General features: G+C 38.5%; 1 protein-coding gene and 1 long non-coding RNA gene across 4 annotated transcripts in view; one reads left to right on the plus strand and one right to left on the minus strand.

The window, feature by feature from the left end:
• LOC118707666 lies at positions 1-16,762 on the minus strand. Its single transcript, XR_004984355.2, has 3 exons — positions 16,684-16,762; positions 3,437-3,443; positions 1-12 (listed from the first exon to the last, which is right to left on the minus strand). It is a non-coding gene; the product is annotated as an uncharacterized LOC118707666 (long non-coding RNA).
• Positions 10,941-20,948, plus strand: part of LMAN1 (lectin, mannose binding 1) — a 21,671-nt gene continuing 11,663 nt past the window's right edge. Inside the window, exons 1-7 of one of the 3 annotated variants that reach the window (XM_036418310.2) lie at positions 10,941-11,212; positions 14,545-14,699; positions 14,783-14,890; positions 16,284-16,345; positions 17,559-17,658; positions 18,928-19,051; positions 20,603-20,661. In XM_036418310.2, the coding sequence (XP_036274203.1) occupies positions 10,975-11,212; positions 14,545-14,699; positions 14,783-14,890; positions 16,284-16,345; positions 17,559-17,658; positions 18,928-19,051; positions 20,603-20,661 (846 nt within the window). In that variant the 5' untranslated portion in view covers positions 10,941-10,974. The remainder of the gene's footprint in view (positions 11,213-14,544; positions 14,700-14,782; positions 14,891-16,283; positions 16,346-17,558; positions 17,659-18,927; positions 19,052-20,602; positions 20,662-20,948) is intronic. The other 2 variants (XM_036418309.2, XM_036418308.2) reach the window with 2 other exon arrangements.

Raw genomic sequence — 20,948 nt, forward strand, 5'->3', positions numbered from 1 at the left:
CTTTTCTATCTGCTTACAAATATTCAGAGACAGGATAGTAAGATATGCCTTCTATCTCTGCCTTTTGTGTAAATGCACACAGCTGTGTAAACAGCTTAGCCGAGGGTCATCTATTTCCAGGAGGGCTTTCCCCGAAGTCAGCTCTTAAGGAGGCATGTTTTCCCCACTATACAAGGAAGTGTTCTCCACTTCCCTTGGTGAAGCTGGCCTCTTTGGACCTGAAGGCTCCGAATTTATTTGGATCTTGTTTGGGACCCTGCTTCTCACTCAGATCACTTAATTTTGGGGCTTTATTCTACCAGGTTTCCTTTTGTCTTTCATATATGTATAATATGCAAATAAATGGAACGGCGGGACAACCAACCAACCAGTTACTATGCATGTGATGACCACCAGGGGGCAGCTAGGGAACATGGCGGGCATGGGCCATGGAGGGATGGTGGAGTAGGTGGGGTAGGGGGGCGCGCCAGACCAAGGTGGGGTGCCAGTTGCTATCATCAGGGCATGAGGGCGAGCCTCTGGCAGTTACTGAAAATTCTTTGCTCCCATGTGCCACGGTCCTGCCTGGCACTCGCACCTGCTGCTGGTGCCAGAGCTGCTGCTTGCACCTGGTGCCAGTACCCGGTGCCGGCCCTGATCACTCAAATGGAAACATCACACTTGTCTTATTTTCCTGGTAAGGAAATCATAGTAAATCTCCATCAATATATCTTCCTTGCTCCTTATCTTTTTCTGCCTTAACCCAGAAGTTCAATACCCTCTGCTGCTCATCTATTTCTAGATTTAGTTATTATGAGCTAAAATATTTCACTGCCAATATTTCCTTAAAATGTCTTATTCAGCCATGCCATTGGCCTTGGCGTTGGTGATAAATGTCTTTCATGTTACTAGCTCTCTTTCTTGCTACCCACTATTCAAGAATGACATACAGTGCCAGATGTATGTCCAGCTGTGTCTACATCTCTCTGGGAGCTTATAACACATTTCTGCCTACCTACCTGCCTCTTCTCTAGTCTGTGAGCACCTGCTGTCAGGACCATATTTTATTCATCTTTGTCTCTCCAGCACCTAGCACAGTGCCTACCTCACAATTGACTCTTACTTTATGTTTATAGAATATGAATACATATATCATGACTTATAAGCCAAGAGACATAAACTAGGTGAGACTTAATGAACCCTGAAAGAGAAACTACCATGGAGTGTGAAATGGGTTTCAGTAAGTGTTCAAAGAAGGGCATTGAATAAGGGCTCACGGAGTTGCAGAAAGCTTCATGGAGAATGTAAGACCCAAACTTGGCCATTAGGAGAAAATTGAGAGAAGCAATGAGGAATCTTGGTGGATGCTTGAGTTTTCCACTCAGTCCCTCCCAGAAGCTGCTTTTGTTTCCTTCTCATTTGTCACAGCACTCTCATTAGGTCGCCTGCACTTTTCTCTTCCACCTTTACCAACCTGGTCTAAAATCCTCTTATGGTGCTTATCTGTGCAACCTTAACTTATTTTTCAGCCCGGCGTGAGAAATCAAAGACTCTGCTGGACAATGCCACTTTTGTCTCTCTTCCAAAGGTCCCTTGGGCTGATCTCCCAGCCTGATGTGGATGCTGAGGCTGTGTCCCTCTGGAGAAAGAAGGCTCTGGAATAATTAGGTCATAGGAAGCACTGAAACCAGAGGGTTCAGCTGGAGACCAGGTTAAAATTCATAAATGAAATAGGCATAGCTTGAGTTCAAGATAAGCTAATTTTAGATCCATAGGCTTGGTCTGGCAGAACAGTAACAATTATATCCTTCTCTAAATGTTTTGCCTCCCCTGACTTTTGAAGCACTTATTTTCTATTGCTGAATCCTTCAATGGCCATATAATTGTTATTTCCATTTCTCTGGCTCAAAAGAGTCTGGGAGGCAGTACCCATTCCCAGTTCATTAACCGACTGGCCTTCGCATTAACAGCCCCTCCATCGGGGGTTGCCTTGGAGACAAAGCTTCCTGTGGGTAATCCAAGATTATCTAGCTCTTTATCCTCCATGTGACCCTTAATTACTTGCTAAATTAGAATGGTTTTCTGAAAATCATAAGCGAAGGTTAATATGTTCTTCCAGAGCTGGTCAAGCTAAGATGACACTGAATTCGCAGGGAATTCAAGTTCCATGATCCCTGAAGGCGTCTCTTTGAGAAAGAAGATGAACTCTCCCCTTGGGAGGCACATCCCCCCACCCTCCCACAAAGCCCCTGTCACTCACTGTCCCTCCGCCTGCTTCTCTAGTTGGGGTTTAATCTTCTCAGGACAATTCTCTATGTCAATATTGTGCAGATTCATTCTGGTTAGGATCCTGCCTCCATTTATCTTTGATAACTCACTACTTTAAATTGAAGGGCATATTTTTAAATCATAATTGCAGGGGTTTGCTCTTTGCATTTACACAATTACAAGGCTTCGGGTACCAATGTTGGACAAGTGAGGGAACTGAAGAAAAAAAAAAAACCCAAACCATTTTTAAAAACCAGAAAGTAAACACTTTGTGGTGGAAAGTTTGAGCACCAGAGTGTCCTGCCTAGCATTTTATGGCCTCAGAAGGAGATGAGTGGAAAGGAAGGATTCTTAGAATGTAGCTAAAGAGATGCCTCTTTCAATGGTCTTTGCAAATAAGTAAAAGATGAGTAAATGCAGGTATCAATTGAGAATTATCGTAAGAGCTTACATTCAGCATTATCAGATTTTAATCTATCTACTATAATGAAATTATTGAATGTAGTTAAGGAGGGGAAATGTCTTAAAATTTTAAATGTTGTCATTCACAACATCAAAGTATCAAACTAGAAATAGTACAGAGCCTGGAATCTCATAGGCATCCACCCAAAAAGTGTTTAGGAAACTGAACTGAATTGAATGTATTAGAAATAAACTTCACTGGTGATGCAACACTCCAATTACTTATGGTACTCAGATTTCTGAAGGAGTCATTGGCAAATTGCTAAAATCTTTTTCAATCAGAATGCTTGACTGGTTACACAGAAAACACTTTGTGTATTCATGATTATATTCCTTGGCTACGTGCAACCTTTAAAACTGTTTAAGCATCTATTGTGTATAAGGCATTGTGCAGCCCTCATTTTGTTCAACTGTAGTAGTCAGAGTAAGAATTAGCAGAAAAGTCATAGGAAAATCCTTTTATTACATTGGCTCACAGCTTAATCTTGGTATGTGTGAGACATCAGGAAATTGACTTTGACTATGGAACGCTTAGATTAGCTGTCAGAATGAATTTAAAGAGAAGTTTGGTAAACTGTGGAGTGGTTGCCAATGGAAACAGATCTTTGACAGCGTTTTAAAAGTACCTTTGTTCAGCTTTTCCTAAAATGTGTTCCACAAACAGAACTCCTGCAATATATTAATATGTTATGTAAAAGGGATTCTGTGATCAAATAACCTTCCACACTAGAGAACTTCCCTGATCTTTTAACACTTGAAAGGGTGCAAGTGAAAAGTCAAGTCTCAAACTTACTTGCTCATAGAATTCTTCTCGTAGTACCTCATAGCAGCTCTTGGGGCCTATGAGTTTTAAGGAGCACAGTTTGAGAAACACCTTTGGGTTTTTCTTACCCTGCTTTGGTTAATAGGTGCAAATGCAACTAATAAAAAATTTGACGAATCAAACATTCCATTATCACATCTTCACCTACAAAAAGGTACTCTAATTTAAAACCTCAGATGAATTTAAGCAAGTAGCTTTGTAGCCCTGCCCTAGCAGTTACACACTAGCCTTGCAAAGACAATAATTACTCCATGAACCCAGAATAGAGATGATCCGGAGAGACAAGTGGCAGTTCTCCATAGAGAACTGATTCAACTCCATGTTCATCCTCCTTAGAAACCTTACCTCTTGTTTTCCTGTTGATTCAAAATAAATAAAGAAAAAATAAAAAAATTATTTTAACTGGGGTGTAATCTTGAATTGAAAACTCATGTTATCATGTCCTCCTAACCTAGATCACTCTTGCATTTTTGCATCCTTAATAAATAATCTATAAAACCTATAAGACAATACCATGTTCTTGCTTACATATGTGTAGGAGGCACTGTTGGTTTCCTTTCAATCTTTCAATTCAATCTTCTTTCTGCTCTGCTTTGATCAAATGTTCCCCCTCTCACACATAGCCATGTGACTTAGAGAAGCTACCTCTATCCCCAACTTCTGGGATAAGTTATGATTTGTCTACCAAAGCCAGTGATTCTCAAAAAGGTGTAGTCCCTGGGCAAGCAGCATTAACTTTACTTGGAATATATTAGCAATGCAAATTCTTGGGCGCTATTCTTAACCTACTAAACTAGAAATGCCTGGGATGGGCTCTGCAGGTGATTTTTTAAAAAAATATATTTTATTGATTTTTCACAGAGAGGAAGAGAAAGGGATAGAACATCGATGACAGAGAATCATTGATGTGCCCGCAACCAAGGTATATGCCCCTGACCGGAATCAAACCAGGGACCCTTCAGTCGGCAGGCCGACGCTCTGTCCACTGAGCCAAACCGGTTTCGGCTGCAGGTGATTTTTTTATCACGCCACTTTGAGAACCTCTGTTCTTAAACAAACCTGGTAATCCTATGCTCCTTGCCAATAATTGATACAGTGCCTGGCCTTTCCCAGGCTGCCTTAGTGTTCCAAAGATGGACATGTAACCTAAGTTGACCTAATCAGAATGAAGGGCAGAAATTGTATTCCAAGGTTGAAAGAGAGATTCTCTCTCTCTCTCTCTCTCTCTCTCTCTCTCTCTCTCTCTCTCTCTCTCAACATGAGGAAGAAACTGCAATCTTAAAACCCTGAGAATAGCCTGAAGATCAAGTCAATGCAATATGGAGCCAGGGACATCTCAAAGATGCAGAGCAGAGCCTGTTTGTGTCCTCCTGTACCCAGTCCTACCTCTAACTTACAGTCCTGTGAGATAACAGGTTTCCTTACTGTTTCAGCCACTTTGCATTAAGTTTGTTGTTGTTTTTTTACCTTGCAGCCTAAAATATCCCACTTATTTAAATATGTATAATAGTTTTCTAAATTTTAAGATTAAATCTGAACTTCCCAAGGAGGTGGTATTCCTCCTGCCTTGCCTCTAGTATAGTGAGCATTCAATTATGTTTGATGAGTGAATGCGAATGGACACATGCATGAATGAAAAAAATGATCATACACTGAAGGAGCAAACAGCTATCATGTTCATTACTCTTAACAAATAAAACAGGTTCAACATCATTATGAGGTTCCAATAATAATTAATCCACGAATGCAAACAATGAATTGTGCAACTTTAGTTTTAACACTATTTTTGTTTAAACTAAGTGAAATCCTTTCCCGCTAGCTTATGAAAAAAAGTCAGGTCAATTACAAGGTTACTGAAGTGTCTCATAGACCATAGATTTTCCCTCTGATTTGTGTGCCAGTCCTGGCTGGTGTGGCTTATTGTTTGAGCCATCGTCCCGTGCACCAAAGGTTCACAGGTTCAATTCTGGTCAGGGCACATACCTAGGTTTTGGGTTCGATTTCTGGTTGAAGTGTATACAGGAGACAAACATATTTTCAGGTGATGATTTTTTTTAAAAAATGAATGTGGCCATTGGTGAGGGAAGTTTTTGAGAGTACCCATCCTCTCTATATTAGCCAATATTTCACATTAAAATAATTTTAAATTTTTATTAGTCTAATGACTAAGAAATGGTATATCATTGTTTTCATTCAAATTTCTGATTTAATTCACTTTACTTGAAATAAATACCTAACATTTATTTCTTGGCAATTCAGATTTCCTTTTGGAGAAATGGTCTGTTCTAACCTTTGTTTTGTTTTGATAATTATGTTGTATATTTTTTCCTCTTGATTTCCAGTTCTTTCTTTTTTTTTTTTTGTATTCTAGATTCTAATCCCTTGCCAGATTTATGTACTGAAGTTATACTCTTCCTATCTGTAATATTGTTTCCTTTTTGTTTAGTGTGTCTTTTGTTGAATAGAAGTTTTTTGAGAATTTATAGTGGGTAAATTTATCAATCTTTCCTCCTTATGAGTTGAGCTTTTTGTATATATTTGAAAGAAATATTTCCCTACATATAAATATATTCACTTATATTTTCTTCTCAAAGATTTCTAATTTTGCTTTTTAAGATATTGATCTTCAATTCACTTGAAATTTCATTTTATGTAAGGTGAAAGGTAAGAATTCATTTTATTTTTTTATTTCAAATGAATTACTAATTTTCCCAGCATCATTTATTGAATAGTCCAACATATATTTAAGACCTTGTAATAAAAACTTCAATATTTCTATACATGTGTGTGTTTATGGGCTTTATTCTGATCCATTGGGCTCTATAGTCCTGTGCCATTATAAAAATGATCATAATTAGTAGAGTTAAAAGAACAGTCTGTCTAACAGAAAAAAATCCCGGAGTGCCGGGAGCACAAGGAATTCTGGTATTAGTAGTTCTGGTGGCAGCCCCACGACTGGAAGTAGAAGCCCAGAGCGCAGGCAGCACCAGGAATGCTGGGAATCGTAGTTCTGGTGGCAGACAGATCTCCCCTAGACACTAGAGGCTGGAGCAAATTACTGTAGCGGTGGGGGATGGAGGGAAAACAAAGGTGAGAGACATAAGTAAAATCAGAATGTCTAGGAAAAATTAAAGGGAAGATATAAAACTTCCAGGAAATCTCCACCAATGAAGCAAGAAGACAGACACTCCCGAATTGGAGAGGGCTCCCTGAGGGGTCCCAGATTGGAGAGGGTACAGGTGGGGCTGAGGAACCCACCCCCAGCACATGAATCTTTGTGCACTGGGTCCCTAGTGTGTGTGTGTGTGTGTGTGTGTGTGTGTGTGTGTGTGTGTGTATACAAAGTGTCCCCTGAGGAGTTTGACTGGGAGACCGGGAGTTCAATCGCACACTATGATGTACGCTGAGGACCAGGGGCTGGTGTGGAACATGAAAGGCGAACAGCAGCAGCGGCAAAGTGCTGAGGGAGCAAGGGAAGGAGGAGGTGAGGAGGCAGGGAACCTAATAGGCCTAGGGACCTTACCCATGCCTGAATTTCATGCACTGGGCCTCTAGTATTAAAAAATAAAGGTAATAATAAAAATCATTATTTGAAACTGTCATGAAAATAGTTTTTAAAAGCTTACCATTAAGATTGGTACTTATAATTAAAAAAAAAAGAATAGTATTTGCTGTAGGTTTTTGAAAAATCAGTTTTATCAAGTTAAGGAATTATCTTTTTTCCTAAGTTACTAAAACTTCTTGTCATTAATGAGAATTATTTGATGGAATTCTTTTCTGCATCTATTGAGATATTATCATCACTTTATGTAGTATATTACATTAGTAAATTTCTTAATATTGAAGCTTCCTTGAATTCTGGGATGATATAGATGATTTAATAAATGATTTATTCTTATGCTTTAAAACATATAGCAAAACTTCACTCAGGCCAAAACTGGTTTGGCTCAGTGGATAGAGCTTTGGCCTGCAGACTGAAAGGTCCCAGATTCGATTCTGGTCAAGGGCATGTACCTTGTTTGCGGGCACATGCCCAGTAGGGGGTGTTCAAGAGGCAGCTGATCAATGTTTCTAACTCTCTATCCCTCTCTCTTCCTCTCTGTAAAAAATCAATAAAAAATATTTAAAAAATAAAAAACAAAAAACTTCACTCAACATAACAAATAAGATGAAAAACACTTTGATTTAGTGGAGATGTTAAAGCAGGATTGATTTTCATGAAATATTAATTTATACATTGTCAGAAATTTTAATGGAGTTTTATTTATTTCAGTTATATATTGTAACAATGATAACAAGTGGAATTACAATGTTGTTTTAACGAGCAAGCTAACTAATCTGTAATTATCGGCATGTATTATTTCTCCTGCATAATTAATAAGCTAAAATTGTTTGCTTTTTGAATTAGATTTAATGTGCTGCTATGAATTTGCTTAGCAACCTCAAATTATGGCAAATTTCAGCTAACGCTGATTTGAGTGAAATATCCCATGTTTCAAATTACTGAGTTTGAAATGATGCTCAGCTTTACCATGTGCTTGCTGTTTTGTGGGGGGAGAGGAAGAAACCCCTAATTCTGACCTAAGTTGTTTGAAGCATTTGTTTGTCTGGTGGGAGATTTGCATTGCTGGAGGTTCACAATTGACAATGCTTTTTCCAATGTCATCTTGCCATGGGTGTCACAACTTGTAACACTATGGAACAAATAGAAAAATCCTTTACTTTTGGAGCTAGTCAGTAACTGACAAAAAGTTTTTATTATTACCTCACATGTCATTGAAATTTCTTTGAACTTCGTGAACATGCTCTAACATCCCAAATGTATGCAAAAGACTTTGTCTCTAGAGAATGGATTTTTAAAAGCCCCTTGAAATATCTGTTTCAATTTTTCATTAATGTAGTGGAGGTGTGCAATTGTTCCATCTCTGTACATGCCCTCTTTTTTTTAGATCCAGCTTTGAGTCCTGGTTTAAATGTTTTGCTTAGCTTCCTTCTAATGGATCCATTGTCAATCTACATTGGGAAATCAATATCTACAAATATTTATTCTGAGGTCAAAATGGTGCAGATACCATAGTTCAAATAAGAACATTTTTCTTCCCTCTCCAAACATTGTTTTCTCTCCTCTTTTGCTTTCTATTATCCTGCCTACTTTTCCACTTAACTGTGCCTTAAATTTGTCAAATGAATGAAAGACAATGTTTTATACCAATGTAAAGGGGCATATTATTCCTGACCTTTTCAGATACAAAGAAAAATTAAACAGCTTTTATTTATAATAAGCAACATATCCTCTTTCAAGTGTGAGCCCTGATTTTACATTTACTAAATAATATATATATATAATTATTATTATTAAAGGTTAAAATGGGGTCAATTAGGCTATGTAAATTTAGCAGGATCAAGAAGAGTATCTTCACATACACTGACTGTATGACAAATACTATTTGATAGCTTAACCCACACATAACATGTTAATACATAAGCAACAGATATCAATACATACTGTGCAAATATAGCATCATTCTCTCTTCTCTTTTCTAACCTAAAGTTCATCCAAAGCAATTCTTACCTACATGTTTTATTCATTAACATGAAAAATTAAATTGGAAATTTAATTATAATAACAAATTTTTTAACACTAGCATAATATATAACAATACAATTAAAACATACCAAATTCATTGTATTAGCTCTGATCTGACCAGATCTGTGTGATGACCTTCAGGCTATTTATAAAATATCTGCCACTTACCAAAAAAGAAGTTAGGCAGCTTGTGTTAATATAAAGTAAACTTTATATTACTTCAGTGTTCACTGTCTAAATATGACTGCACTGGCTGTGTTTTCTTAAGAAGAAAATGAGATGGACTATGTGTTGGAATGTATGCAACCACAATGTGACTGACTTAATGGGAGCTGAATCAGTCTTGTCTTTGCAATCAGTGGAAGAATGAATAAATGTCACTAGAACAGCTCCTGTTTATTGGGAGCGTACTGGGTACCCGGCACGGAATTCCTTCTAAAATAGAATGGCATGGTTACTGTTATTAATTTCCCTTGTCTAGATGTGAAAACCAAGTGTTAGAGAGGTTAAACACCTCATGCAAGATCACACACTGGGAAAATCAGGATTCAGCCAGTTGAATCCAAAGCCTTTGTGCTTCACCACTGATTTGCAATTGCTGAAAACTTGAAGAAGAGCTTTTAAAATGTTCAACATGTTCTTTTAGGGAAGATAGACAGGTTTGGGGGGAAAGGACTGTTTTTAATAAGTGAAACAGCTACAGCAATGCCTGATATTAAATGAAAACCTTAGATTAATTTCCTTTTAAGTGATTGAATGCATATTTGTCACCCAGAACAGTGCCTGATATGTAGTAGCACTCAATACATATAAATTCTGGTATCAGGAGTGAAGGTAACAAATTCTGGCTTAAATGAACCAGGGTCTTATCTTAGAAAATAGAAGTCTAGAGATAGGTAGACCTGGTCTGCCAGAGGGACTCAACAAAATCCTTAAAATAGGAGCTCCTCTGGCTTCCTGGGCCATCATGCTTGGCTCTTGGAATTAAATTTTGAGAGAGGTAAAGACTGAGTGCCATATCCAGAGGAACCCCGATTCAACATCAACAAAAAGGTCCTAGGGCCTCCACAGCCCTGCGGATCACTGGTTCCCAGTTTGAAATGCCCTAACACTGGTTGGTGGAGTTCAATGGGCTGGGATTATGCCTCCTGAAAAGACCTGTTTCTGCAAAGAACACCTAATGAAAACCAGAGCCGAAACCGGTTTTGTTCAGTGGTTAGAGCATCAGCCTACGGACTGAAAGGTCCCAGGTTCGATTCAGGTCAAGGGCATGTACCTTGGTTGCGGGAACATCCCCAGTAGGGGGTGTGCAAGAGGCAGCTGATCAATGATTCTCTCTCATCAGTGTTTCTAACTCTCTATCCCCCTCCCTTCCTCTCTGTAAAAAATCAATAAAATATATTTAAAAAAAAAAAAAAAGAAGAAAAGAAAACCAGATACTGAACAAGTGGTATTATATCCAAAGAAATGCCTTTCTTCTAACACTGACACTGTAAAGGTTTACTATAGCCTTGGAGGGCTGTCCCCAAACTCCACCTCTAAAAGTGTTAAGAGTTGGCTCCTGCAACAGTGGGCTCCCTGTGTCACGTGGGTAGAGTGCAGCCACTCTTTCCTAACCCAGGATTGGAGGAGGAGCGTGCGCACGGACCCGCCTCCAGGCCCCGCCCCCTTTGGTGTGGCCCCGCCCACAGATGCTCCGGGGCCAGCGGCCGCCGGGTCGGCGGAGGCCGGGGGGCGGAGCTCACCCTTGCCCTCAGGGTACCTCGGGCTCGGCCAATCAGCAAGCGCCCTGTTGGCCGACCGTGGCTCCTGCGCCCCGCCCCCTGCCGCGAGCCTCTGCTTTCCAGAATCCAAGATGGCGGGATCCAGGCAGAGGGGTCCCCGGGCCAGAGTCCGGCCACTTTTCTGCGCCCTGCTGCTGTCGCTCAGCCACTTCGTCTGGGGTGACGGCGTGGGAAGCCACCCCGGGTCCGCCGGTGCCGCGGGCACCCTGGCCCCGCCGCCACACCGCCGTTTCGAGTACAAATACAGCTTCAAGGGGCCGCACCTGGTGCAGAGCGACGGGACCGTGCCTTTCTGGGCCCACGCGGGGAGTAAGCCGGGGCCGAGGGCGGGGGGCCGGGGCCCATCCTCGCCTGGCGCCTCCTTCGCTTCGCCTCCTTTCAGCTGCTCCCCCTGTGCGCGGTGGGAAGGACCCTCTAGGCAGCCCCTCCTGCAGGTCGGCTCTGGGCCCCTAGGAGGTCCCTGCACCTGCCCCCCAGCTTCCCTCCAGTCTGGCCTCCCTCCCCCCACTCCTCTTTCCGCCGGTCTTCTCCTTGATCTCGCCGGCTCTTTCCGTTTGTTCTGAGAGTCTTTTGTTACTTGCACTCCTAAGCAGTCACTTAAACTCGCTTCTGGGCATCACGTTTCACCCCGACGCCACGTCGTCCCCCGGGGAAACGTCTGGCATCCCACCCCTGGCGATGCTACCCTGAGATCTGACCACCTGCCCCTCTATGTCCCTTCCCCTTCTCCTCGGCCCTCCCCTGCTTTTTTTTAAACCTGATGTTAGCAAAGGTTAATGCTCCAGATTGTACCCCATGCCTCCTGAACAAGTGGTATTACATCCAATATCAGTTCCAGAGATGGTACATTTTGGGGTTTATGGTCATTTTTTACGTTTTTATGTGAGGATATTCTGGCAACCCTGTTGGAACGATACCTTAAAGTTGCCACTCTCAGTGACTTGGTGTGGTCTTTGATCTTTCCTTGAATGCTCTGTGTTAAACCATTATGTAACTGAATAGTCACACATGTCCCTTTATTTAGTAGACCAACGGATAGTATCTTTTTTATATTGTTTCAGAACTTGATTCTATTATTATTATATTTACAGCTTTTTAAAAAAAAGGGTTTTTTTGAAAAATCAAAGTAATCTGCGCTCTGTTTTGTTTCAGTCACTCTCTGTTTGGCACTGTTAGTAGATAAGAGTTTGCCTGCTAGACATTTACATATGTGCAAGAAGCGAATCTGTACCTGAGTGCTGATGTGTCATTGCTGACTAAGGAATCAGTCACAGCACTTGACATGCTGCCTCTGGCCATTTGACTTCTGTCCTTATATGTAGTTAAGAAGTCATTTATATAAGATTTGTATACATCATTTTAGGCTGTCCAATATTTGGAACGAAATGCTCCATTTCTAGAAAGTGATTATTGACTAGGAAGCACACTTCTCGGAAGACCCGTTTCACTGAAATTAATGTATAATTAAAAGGTATAGATTTCAATTTAACATAATGACCAAGATATTAAGTATTTGAAGTAGAGAGCAATTATTTTGTTACTCAGAAGACAATAATTATGTGCCCATTCATCTGGTACTTCCTGGGCATTTGTTATCAAAATAGCGTTCTTAATTACACAAAGATGATGCTAATATACCAGACACAAGCTTTGGAGTTTTTTGTTTTTCTTTATGGAATGATGATGAATTTGTAAATAGTGGTGATGAATTTGTTTACCCTTTTCACTTCTGCATCCTTCCATTGCCTGCTTGCTCTTCCCTCATGCTTAGGCCACATAACCAGCTAATTAGCAGTGTCAATTAACTACCCACATTAGTTGTCTTGGCTTTCTCTACAGAGCCTATAACCAACTAAGTTTACTGCAGAAATGTCAGGTAATGTATGTGGGTGAATTAAAGTTGTTTGACTAGACTGAATTTGAAATAAAGGGGTTAGTGTATTAGCCACAACACCTCTATTTATTGACGCTGGGAAACACTGCCATAGGTATCCTTTGCTTTTGTTGTCACTGTGATTTAAAACAATTTTGGGGGGGAAAAGAAACATTTTAAATTTAGTTTAAACATGGCCCTTTACTCATCCCCAAATTAGGACAAATTTTTGGTGTTTCCTCGCCTTAACTCTAATGACCTTTTGTACTGTCAGTACACATCTGTGGTTCCATAAGGGCAAAAAAATGATAACAATTTATAACCCCTTATAAAAAGCTCTCAGAGCTCTTTCACCTTCATTCTGATTTAATCCTGAGTAGGCATGGCGGCTGTTCTCTCTTTTATAGATGCAAAAACTGATGTTCAGAAAAGTTAAGTGTCTTGAAAAAGGTTGCATAGCTAGTTGTCAGACTAGAACTCTTTCTGGATTGCCTGCCCCCTTAAATGTTTGAAAGTGATGGTGACAAACAGTGGCTGGTGTTACTAAACTATCTCAACTTGTCAGTGTTTTCTACAGTTATTTTCCAGCATAAATGTCAGAACTGGTTAATATTTTAGAGTGTGTGCTAGAATTGTTCAAATGTAGGCCTGATCGTTACTTTAATAATTATTTAGTCCAGTATTAGGAAGAGCTACATTTATTGAGATATACCTCTGAGGTTGTTGGCAAAACTTGCCTATTGATAAACAGCTAGTAAGTGGTGGAGCTAGGACTTGAAACTAGCTTAGAAATGGGAACCACCATTTTGGGGACCTCTTCCCTCTGAGAATTGCTGATGCTGAAGCACTATTCACTGACTTGAAATTCAGTTGACCCTCACCCTAGGACTATGGTCGGCAAACTGCGGCTTGAGAGCCACATGCGGCTCTTTGGCCCCTTGAGTGTGGCTCTTCCACAGAATACCACGGCCTTGGAGAGTCTATTTTGAAGAAGTGGCTTTAGAAGAAGTTTAAATTTTAAAAAATTGGCTCTCAAAAGAAATTTCAATCATTGTACTCTTGATATTTGGCTCTGTTGACTAATGAGTTTGCCGTCCACTGCCCTAGGAGAATATATATATACACAAAATTTTGCAAATAGCGTTTGGGGGTTTTGTGGAAATGGTTGAGGCCAACCCCTTCGTTTTACAGGTGAACATATGGTGAGCCCAAGAGGGTAAGAAATTATTTGCTCAAAGTCATTCAGCTGAAATGAGACTAGAAATAAGTCTCTTGATTCCTAGTGATAAATTCTTTTCACACTGTTTAAGCTTTCTAACATTTGTAAACTGACAAAAACACATCACATGGGGTGGGAACCTGGTGGAAGGGGAAGAAATGAGGAACCTTTGTAATAATATGAACAATAAAGATTGATTTAAAAAAAAAAACATCACAGTTTTTAAAAATATTTGAAAATAAGAATTAAATATTTGGTTTGACTTTAGCCAAAATTTTCTCCCTCCTGTCCTTGCATTTTTAGTATATGGTTACAGCTTCAATTGTTTTTTTCCAGAGATAGTTCATTACTCAAAAGATAAGAGGAGCTGTGTTAGAAAGCCCTAAAATTTTAAAGTTGAAACTGTCAACGTGAATTTTTTTCCTAACAAAATTATTATGCAGCTTACTAAGTTAAAATTAGATCTTTATAAGTATATGTAACAGTTTGGTGAGGACTCATTGAGTTTTATCTAATTATAACAAAGTTTTCCCCTGATTTTTGTTCTAGATGCTATTCCAAGCTCAGATCAAATTCGAATAGCACCATCCTTAAAAAGCCAAAGAGGATCAGTGTGGACAAAGACAAAAGCAGCCTTTGAGAACTGGGAAATTGAGGTGACATTTCGAGTGACTGGAAGAGGTCGAATTGGAGCTGATGGCCTGGTATGATAATTTCTTTAACTTAGAAAATGTATATAAATGCATATACCACCAGCCTCTAAATGTTCCCTGTTGCACATTTACAGGCAATTTGGTATACAGAAAATCAAGGCTTGGAGGGTCCTGTATTTGGATCAGCTGATATGTGGAATGGTGTTGGAATATTCTTCGATTCTTTTGACAATGATGGAAAGGTATATTTGTTGTCAGGACTGTTATCTACTTTAATATATCTGCTAATAGTTAAGCTGTGAGAAATACAATTTACTTAATACTTTAGTAGTTTAATAGTAGAGAACTCCCCAAAGTATGATAATTAGTCTTTATGTAACTGGGAATTTATACATTTAAAGCTATGCATTCCTGATTTGTCTTGCTTCAACTTGAGATCATAGCGGAGCCCTAACTGATAATTTTGCGATGCCCCCCTCCCTAGCACCCTGTATGTCACAGTGATTTTGATGGATAAGCATGAGTTATTTAGATGTAAGCAATGAAACCATTAGTGTTTAGAGTCAACTAAACATTGTTGGAAATGCTTTTTATTGATTCAGAGAGAGAAAAGGAGAGGAGACAGAGATAGAAATATCAATGACTAGAGAGAATCATCAATTGGCTGCCTCCTTCACATCCCAGTGGAAATCGAACCCAAAACCCAGGCATGTGCCCTGACCGGGAATTGAATCGTGACCTCCTGGTTCATGGGTCAGTGCTCAACCACTGAGCCATACTATCTGTGTTATAACTTGTTTTTATGAAAATACCCATGTTCATTGCTACTACTAGCTCACAAGTTTATATCTATTCCTGTATTTTTTTTCTCTTCCTGTATTAATCATTCTTTTTGATCAACCAATTTCTCTCATCTCTCCTAAAACAGTTAAGAACAAAATATACTTACAAATTGGGAAAATTAACTTGTGTTTGAGCAGCCTTAAAATTGATCATCTCCATTTCAGCTGGTTGTTTCTCTACTGGAGTCATTATTAACAATTTAAAAGAGAACTTTATTAAATCCTTGAGTGCTGAAGCCATGTTCATCCTCATGTTTTAGCTTCCACAAGTCCCACACTTGTCCCATACCCACAGTGTGTCCTCAAATACATGTTGAGTTGATTATTCAAAGAGAAAACATGTCATCAGTCTTTATTGGGGTGTTGACACTTTTTGAATGATTGTAAGAGTTTACTAAATTTTTTCTACATTATGTAGAAATCTCTTCTATTATTTAAAAATTTCAGTTCTAGCCGAAACCGGTTTGGCTCAGTGGATAAGGTTCCAGGTTCGATTCCGGTCAAGGGCATGTACCTCGGTTGTGGGCACATTCCCAGTAGGGGTTGTGCAAGAGGCAGCTGATTGATGATTCTCTCTCATCGATGTTTCTAACTCTCTATCCCTCTCTCTTTCTCTCTGTAAAAAATCAATAAAATATATTTAAATATATATATATATATATATATATATTTTTTTTTTTTTTAAATTTCAGTTCTAGCATGTTAGAGATATAAGAAGCATTATAGTACATCCAAAATTATCTGAAATTCTTTGGCTAAGGGCTTTAAACAAACATATTGTCTTTATTTTTAGAAAAATAATCCCGCTATAGTAATTGTAGGCAACAATGGACAAATCCATTATGACCATCAAAAGTAAGTATGTGTTTTTTACATTATTCCTGATTTCAGCTTCTTTTTGGAAACCTTATAAAATATATTATTTCAAAAATGAACATTTTCCAGATGAAATAAGATTGTTCTTTTTCTTGAGATTTATTATATAACTTGTTGGAAAGGTCTTATTTTAATTTGGTTCTTCGTTGTTGTTATTAATCCTCACTCTAGGATATTTTTTCCATTTTTAGAGAGAGTAGAGGAGGGAGGAAGGGAGGGAGGGAGGGAGGGAGGGAGGGAGAGGGGGAAAGAAAGAGAGAGAGAGAGAGAGAGAGAGAGAGAGAGAGAGAGAGAGAGAGAGAGAGAGAGAAGCAGACATCGATTTGTTCCACTTATTCATGCATTCATTGGTTGATTCCTGTATGTGTTCTAACCAGGGTCAAACCCTCAACCTTAATGTATCTGGATGATCAAATGAACAGTAGGCTAGTGGTAGGAAATCTTTTTGCTGGCAAGGCCTTTTGGATATTTGTAACATCATTTGAGGGCCATACAAAATTATCAACTTAAAAATTAGCCTGCTATATTTGTTCAAACAATTAATTCACCTCTAATGTCTTGGCAGGGCCAGACCAAATGATTTTGTGGGCCAGATGTCCCCCCACCTTGCTACTTGGCCAGGGCTATATAATACTTTTAAAAAGTTAATGAAATGTTCTTGGCTCTCAGTGATGCCATTTATCATGTTTGTTTGTTTTTATTAAAAGGGATCTTTGATCTTTCAAAAATAAGGTTTGAAACCTTGACTAAACTAACGACTAAGAAATTTATGCCACCTTCTTCCACCTTAGAATTGCTATTGATATATTTTAAGATTCGGGGGGGGGGGGGGAGCGAGCACAAAGCTTCTAAGTATTTAGTGTATTTGTAATGTATTTAATTCTACATGTTTGTTGTGGGAGGAATTACCTTCTAGCCAGTCAATGAAATTGTAAGAAAAATTCTTTGTCCGCATTCCAGTTTACTGTTACCTACCTTGGTGATTCTTTTACTCTGGTAGACACCTGTGGAGCTATTTATAATTTTTTCCTCGCTGTCAGCACATGCTAACAGTGGCTCCTCATGTTATCCAGAGACTTTGTCTTAACTTAATATTATTTTAATCTTTCTAGACATGAATGATTTTAAATATGAGTTTTTAAATATTGAAAAGCTTACGTTTCTTTTTGTTTTCCTTTCCTTTATACTTTAGTGATGGTGCTGATCAAGCTTTAGCAAGTTGCCAGAGGGATTTTCGTAATAAACCTTACCCTGTTCGGGCAAAGATTATATATTACCAGCAAACATTGACAGTAAGTACCATGTATTGAGTGATAATCAAATGAACAGTATTCTTATATAACTTTTAATTTTGAAGCTTTGATATAAATTAAATGCATTTAAATTTGGGTATTGTTCATGTACTCATGAATGTTAATATGAGAAAACAGAAGTGGTTTCAAAGCTTGATGAAAGTGGTCATGTGTTATAAAACCCGGCCTCTAGGTTTGCATTTAGTAAGTAAATTTTTAAGCATCCTGTTAAGTGCCACACGTTATATGCATATCCAAGCCTTCGGGATACAAATATAAGAAAGGCAAAGATCATTTTCTCCAAAGAGCTTGTAATCTAATGCAGGAGGTACTTGTGTGCATTACTATGCTGGGTGGTGATTGCTACAACACAGATACCCCTTAAAGCAGCGGTCGCCAACAGATGGTCCGTGGACCACTGTTGGTCCGTGAGGTCCGAAAGGTTGGTGACTGCAGCCTTAATGGATCAAGAGTGTAGCTTAAACAAGTTCTTCAGGTCTCGTGTTGTTTATATCATAAGAAACAGTTTAAAGCAAGCATGCCTCATCGACGTGCTTTAAGTTTTAAGAAAGAAAATGAAATGATCAGATTTGGGTCATGAGAAGAGTACTTATGTGTCAGGTTGATTCTTGTGCTTAGAATCCCAGGAATCCTTTAAGACATCTCATTCATTTCTTCAAAAATAGTGTCTTTTTAGTGTTTTCATTTCTCATTGTTTCTGTCAATATGACTTCTGTCACTTCTGTTTTTCTGCTAACCAAATGACAGTCCAATTACCTTCCTAATTTAATGAGGAGCTCACTATTTGCTAATAAGGTAATCTATCTAATTTTCAATTAGTTATGGTAAAAGTTGTAAATGCAACCTATTCTTTTGAGCTCTGTCACAGAGGGTTTCAGAACAAATCTGATCCCTCTTTTGTGTGAACCATTCAAAGAAATCATGGTTTCCTTCTAATTCTTGAAAAAAAGGTGAACCATATTCTATTTTAGAAAGATTTTCACGGGAAATTATCACATTTTTCTCTGTAAGCCTTTGGCACATAGTAAGGCAAAAGCCATTTTCTTAAGTGAAATAATTACCAAAAATAAGTGAGGTTTTTTTAATAGACAACTACCCTTTATAATAGTGAGAGGAAGCTGATAGCTTTTTGACAATTGGTTATTAGACCAAATATAAAGATCAATTAATATTAGACATAAATTGACTACTTGAAATCCATTTTATGATGTCTGTTGTAAAAGCTGTAACTACTGTACATCTCTCTAGGTAATGATCAATAATGGCTTCACACCAGATAAAAATGATTATGAATTTTGTGCCAAAGTGGAAAATATGTTTATCCCTTCACAAGGACATTTTGGAATATCTGCTGCAACTGGAGGTCTTGCAGGTAAATCTTGCCATCTTTAACATTAAAAACTTGTGAATTGAGTTTTGTTGGTAATAGTATATTTTGGAGATGTGTAGACTTGTTTACTTTTAACCTTTAAGACTAGTAAGCTTTTCATAGCCAACAGGGCCAGTCTTTTGGTTTCTTGGGACTGCTTATTCTCTACTTAGAATCTGCAGGAATACAGTTGGCTGGGGCTACATACACTGATGTAAGTTAGAGCAGCGGTGCGGCTGCCGTTTCATAGTGAAGGAGACATTTAAAGTTGAATCTATAAAGGTTAGTTGCCAAATGTTTTAGGATCCTGAGCGGTGTCACTACACATGTACATGGATTTGGTGTCCTGAGGAAATGTTATTGAGGACTAAATATATTTACCTTTTTTTTTTCCCATGTTTGATCATAAACAGACATTAATACCATCTGGTTTATATGGTACATTATACAATATTTTTATTATTTTCAAATATATGAATTGTTGCTTACACAAGGAGGGAGAGAAACATTATAGATTTTTACTTGACTTTAGGTGAGTTTGCCAAATCTTGAATTAAAGGACTTTCTAAAGATCACATGGCCAGTAACGGTCAGATCTAGGCAGGACTTGGTTTGTATTTCTAACTCCTCTGAGTCCAGGGCTTTATTTCATTGTATGACTGCGCCTAAGCCTTACCTACACTGTACTACTACCGTTTTTCTCTTTAATCTGGCTGCATATCTAGATCTCCATCATAGTGGCAGAAAGCTTCAAGATTGCTGCACAGTTGGAATTAATTGCTCTTGCTTTGTTGATGTGACAAGCCAGGATTGGCATTTCAGTTCAATCTTAGGAGGTTTGATCTGTTAGGTCCCTGTTTGCAGCTTAAACAGCTTGAAATTAATTTTATTTTTTATATAAAATAAAATTGTTAATATATGCTGTGTGCAGGAAACAGTTATGCATACTGTATAGAGGAATCATATTATCTAAATTGGAATGCTTTGAGAGTAAAAGGAGATGCTCTTAGTAATGCCAGGGCAATGTGGATAAATCAGGATACTCCCTGTAAACCAGGACACCAGTGTCAGGGTTATAAATAGAAAGTAAAGCACGAAGTGGTAAGTGCTAGGTAGGTAGAGACAGACAGGTGCAGGAAATATGTGTAGGACAGGATTTTGTCTTACTTGAGTGGGACATATAGTCCATGAAGGTTTATGGGAAAATATGGTAGGATGTTGGTGCCAGGGTTAGGAGTTTGGGCTTGATTTGACCCTTCATTTGCTTATTCATTCCTTTATTAGACATCTATTAAACATCTGTTTTATTTTAAACACTGCTAAAAGTTCTGATTTAGGGTTGAAAAGAGTGAATTTTGCTTATTTCTAATGTAAATGTTTCTGATGCATTTTTGTTTAAGCTCAAAGAACACCATTGCATTTACCAAATTAGAGCTAATTTTTATTTTCCTTACTGATTATTATTTTTTAAAGCAATAACTATCTACAGATTTACAACCATAAAATAACCTGTTATGGAACTTTTTCCAATTTTTTTTTTTTTTTAATTTATAGATGACCATGATGTCCTTTCTTTTCTGACTTTCCAATTGACTGAGCCTGGGAAAGAGCCAGTAAGTATAAACGGGTTTTCAAATATTTATTTTCAGGTTAGATCTAGATAGGCAGTCAGATTAAAGAGAAATTGTAACTTGAAAACTTGGGGAGACTGACTTAGGTTTGGCTCTTGTTTCTGCCAATTACTGCCGTTTGACCTTCTGCGAGTTACTTTGCGTTTCTTCACTGGTAAACAGGTGTTTGTATTGGCTATCTTTGGACCTCTGTAAGCACTAAATAAAGCAGTGTACTTCTAGCAAGCTCTCGATGAATGGGATTGGCTGTTATTATTTTTTGTTGGAAT

The sequence above is a fragment of the Pipistrellus kuhlii genome, unplaced genomic scaffold (genome assembly GCF_014108245.1).
Source record: "Pipistrellus kuhlii isolate mPipKuh1 unplaced genomic scaffold, mPipKuh1.p scaffold_m20_p_6, whole genome shotgun sequence".
Classification (NCBI taxonomy): Eukaryota; Metazoa; Chordata; class Mammalia; order Chiroptera; family Vespertilionidae; genus Pipistrellus; species Pipistrellus kuhlii.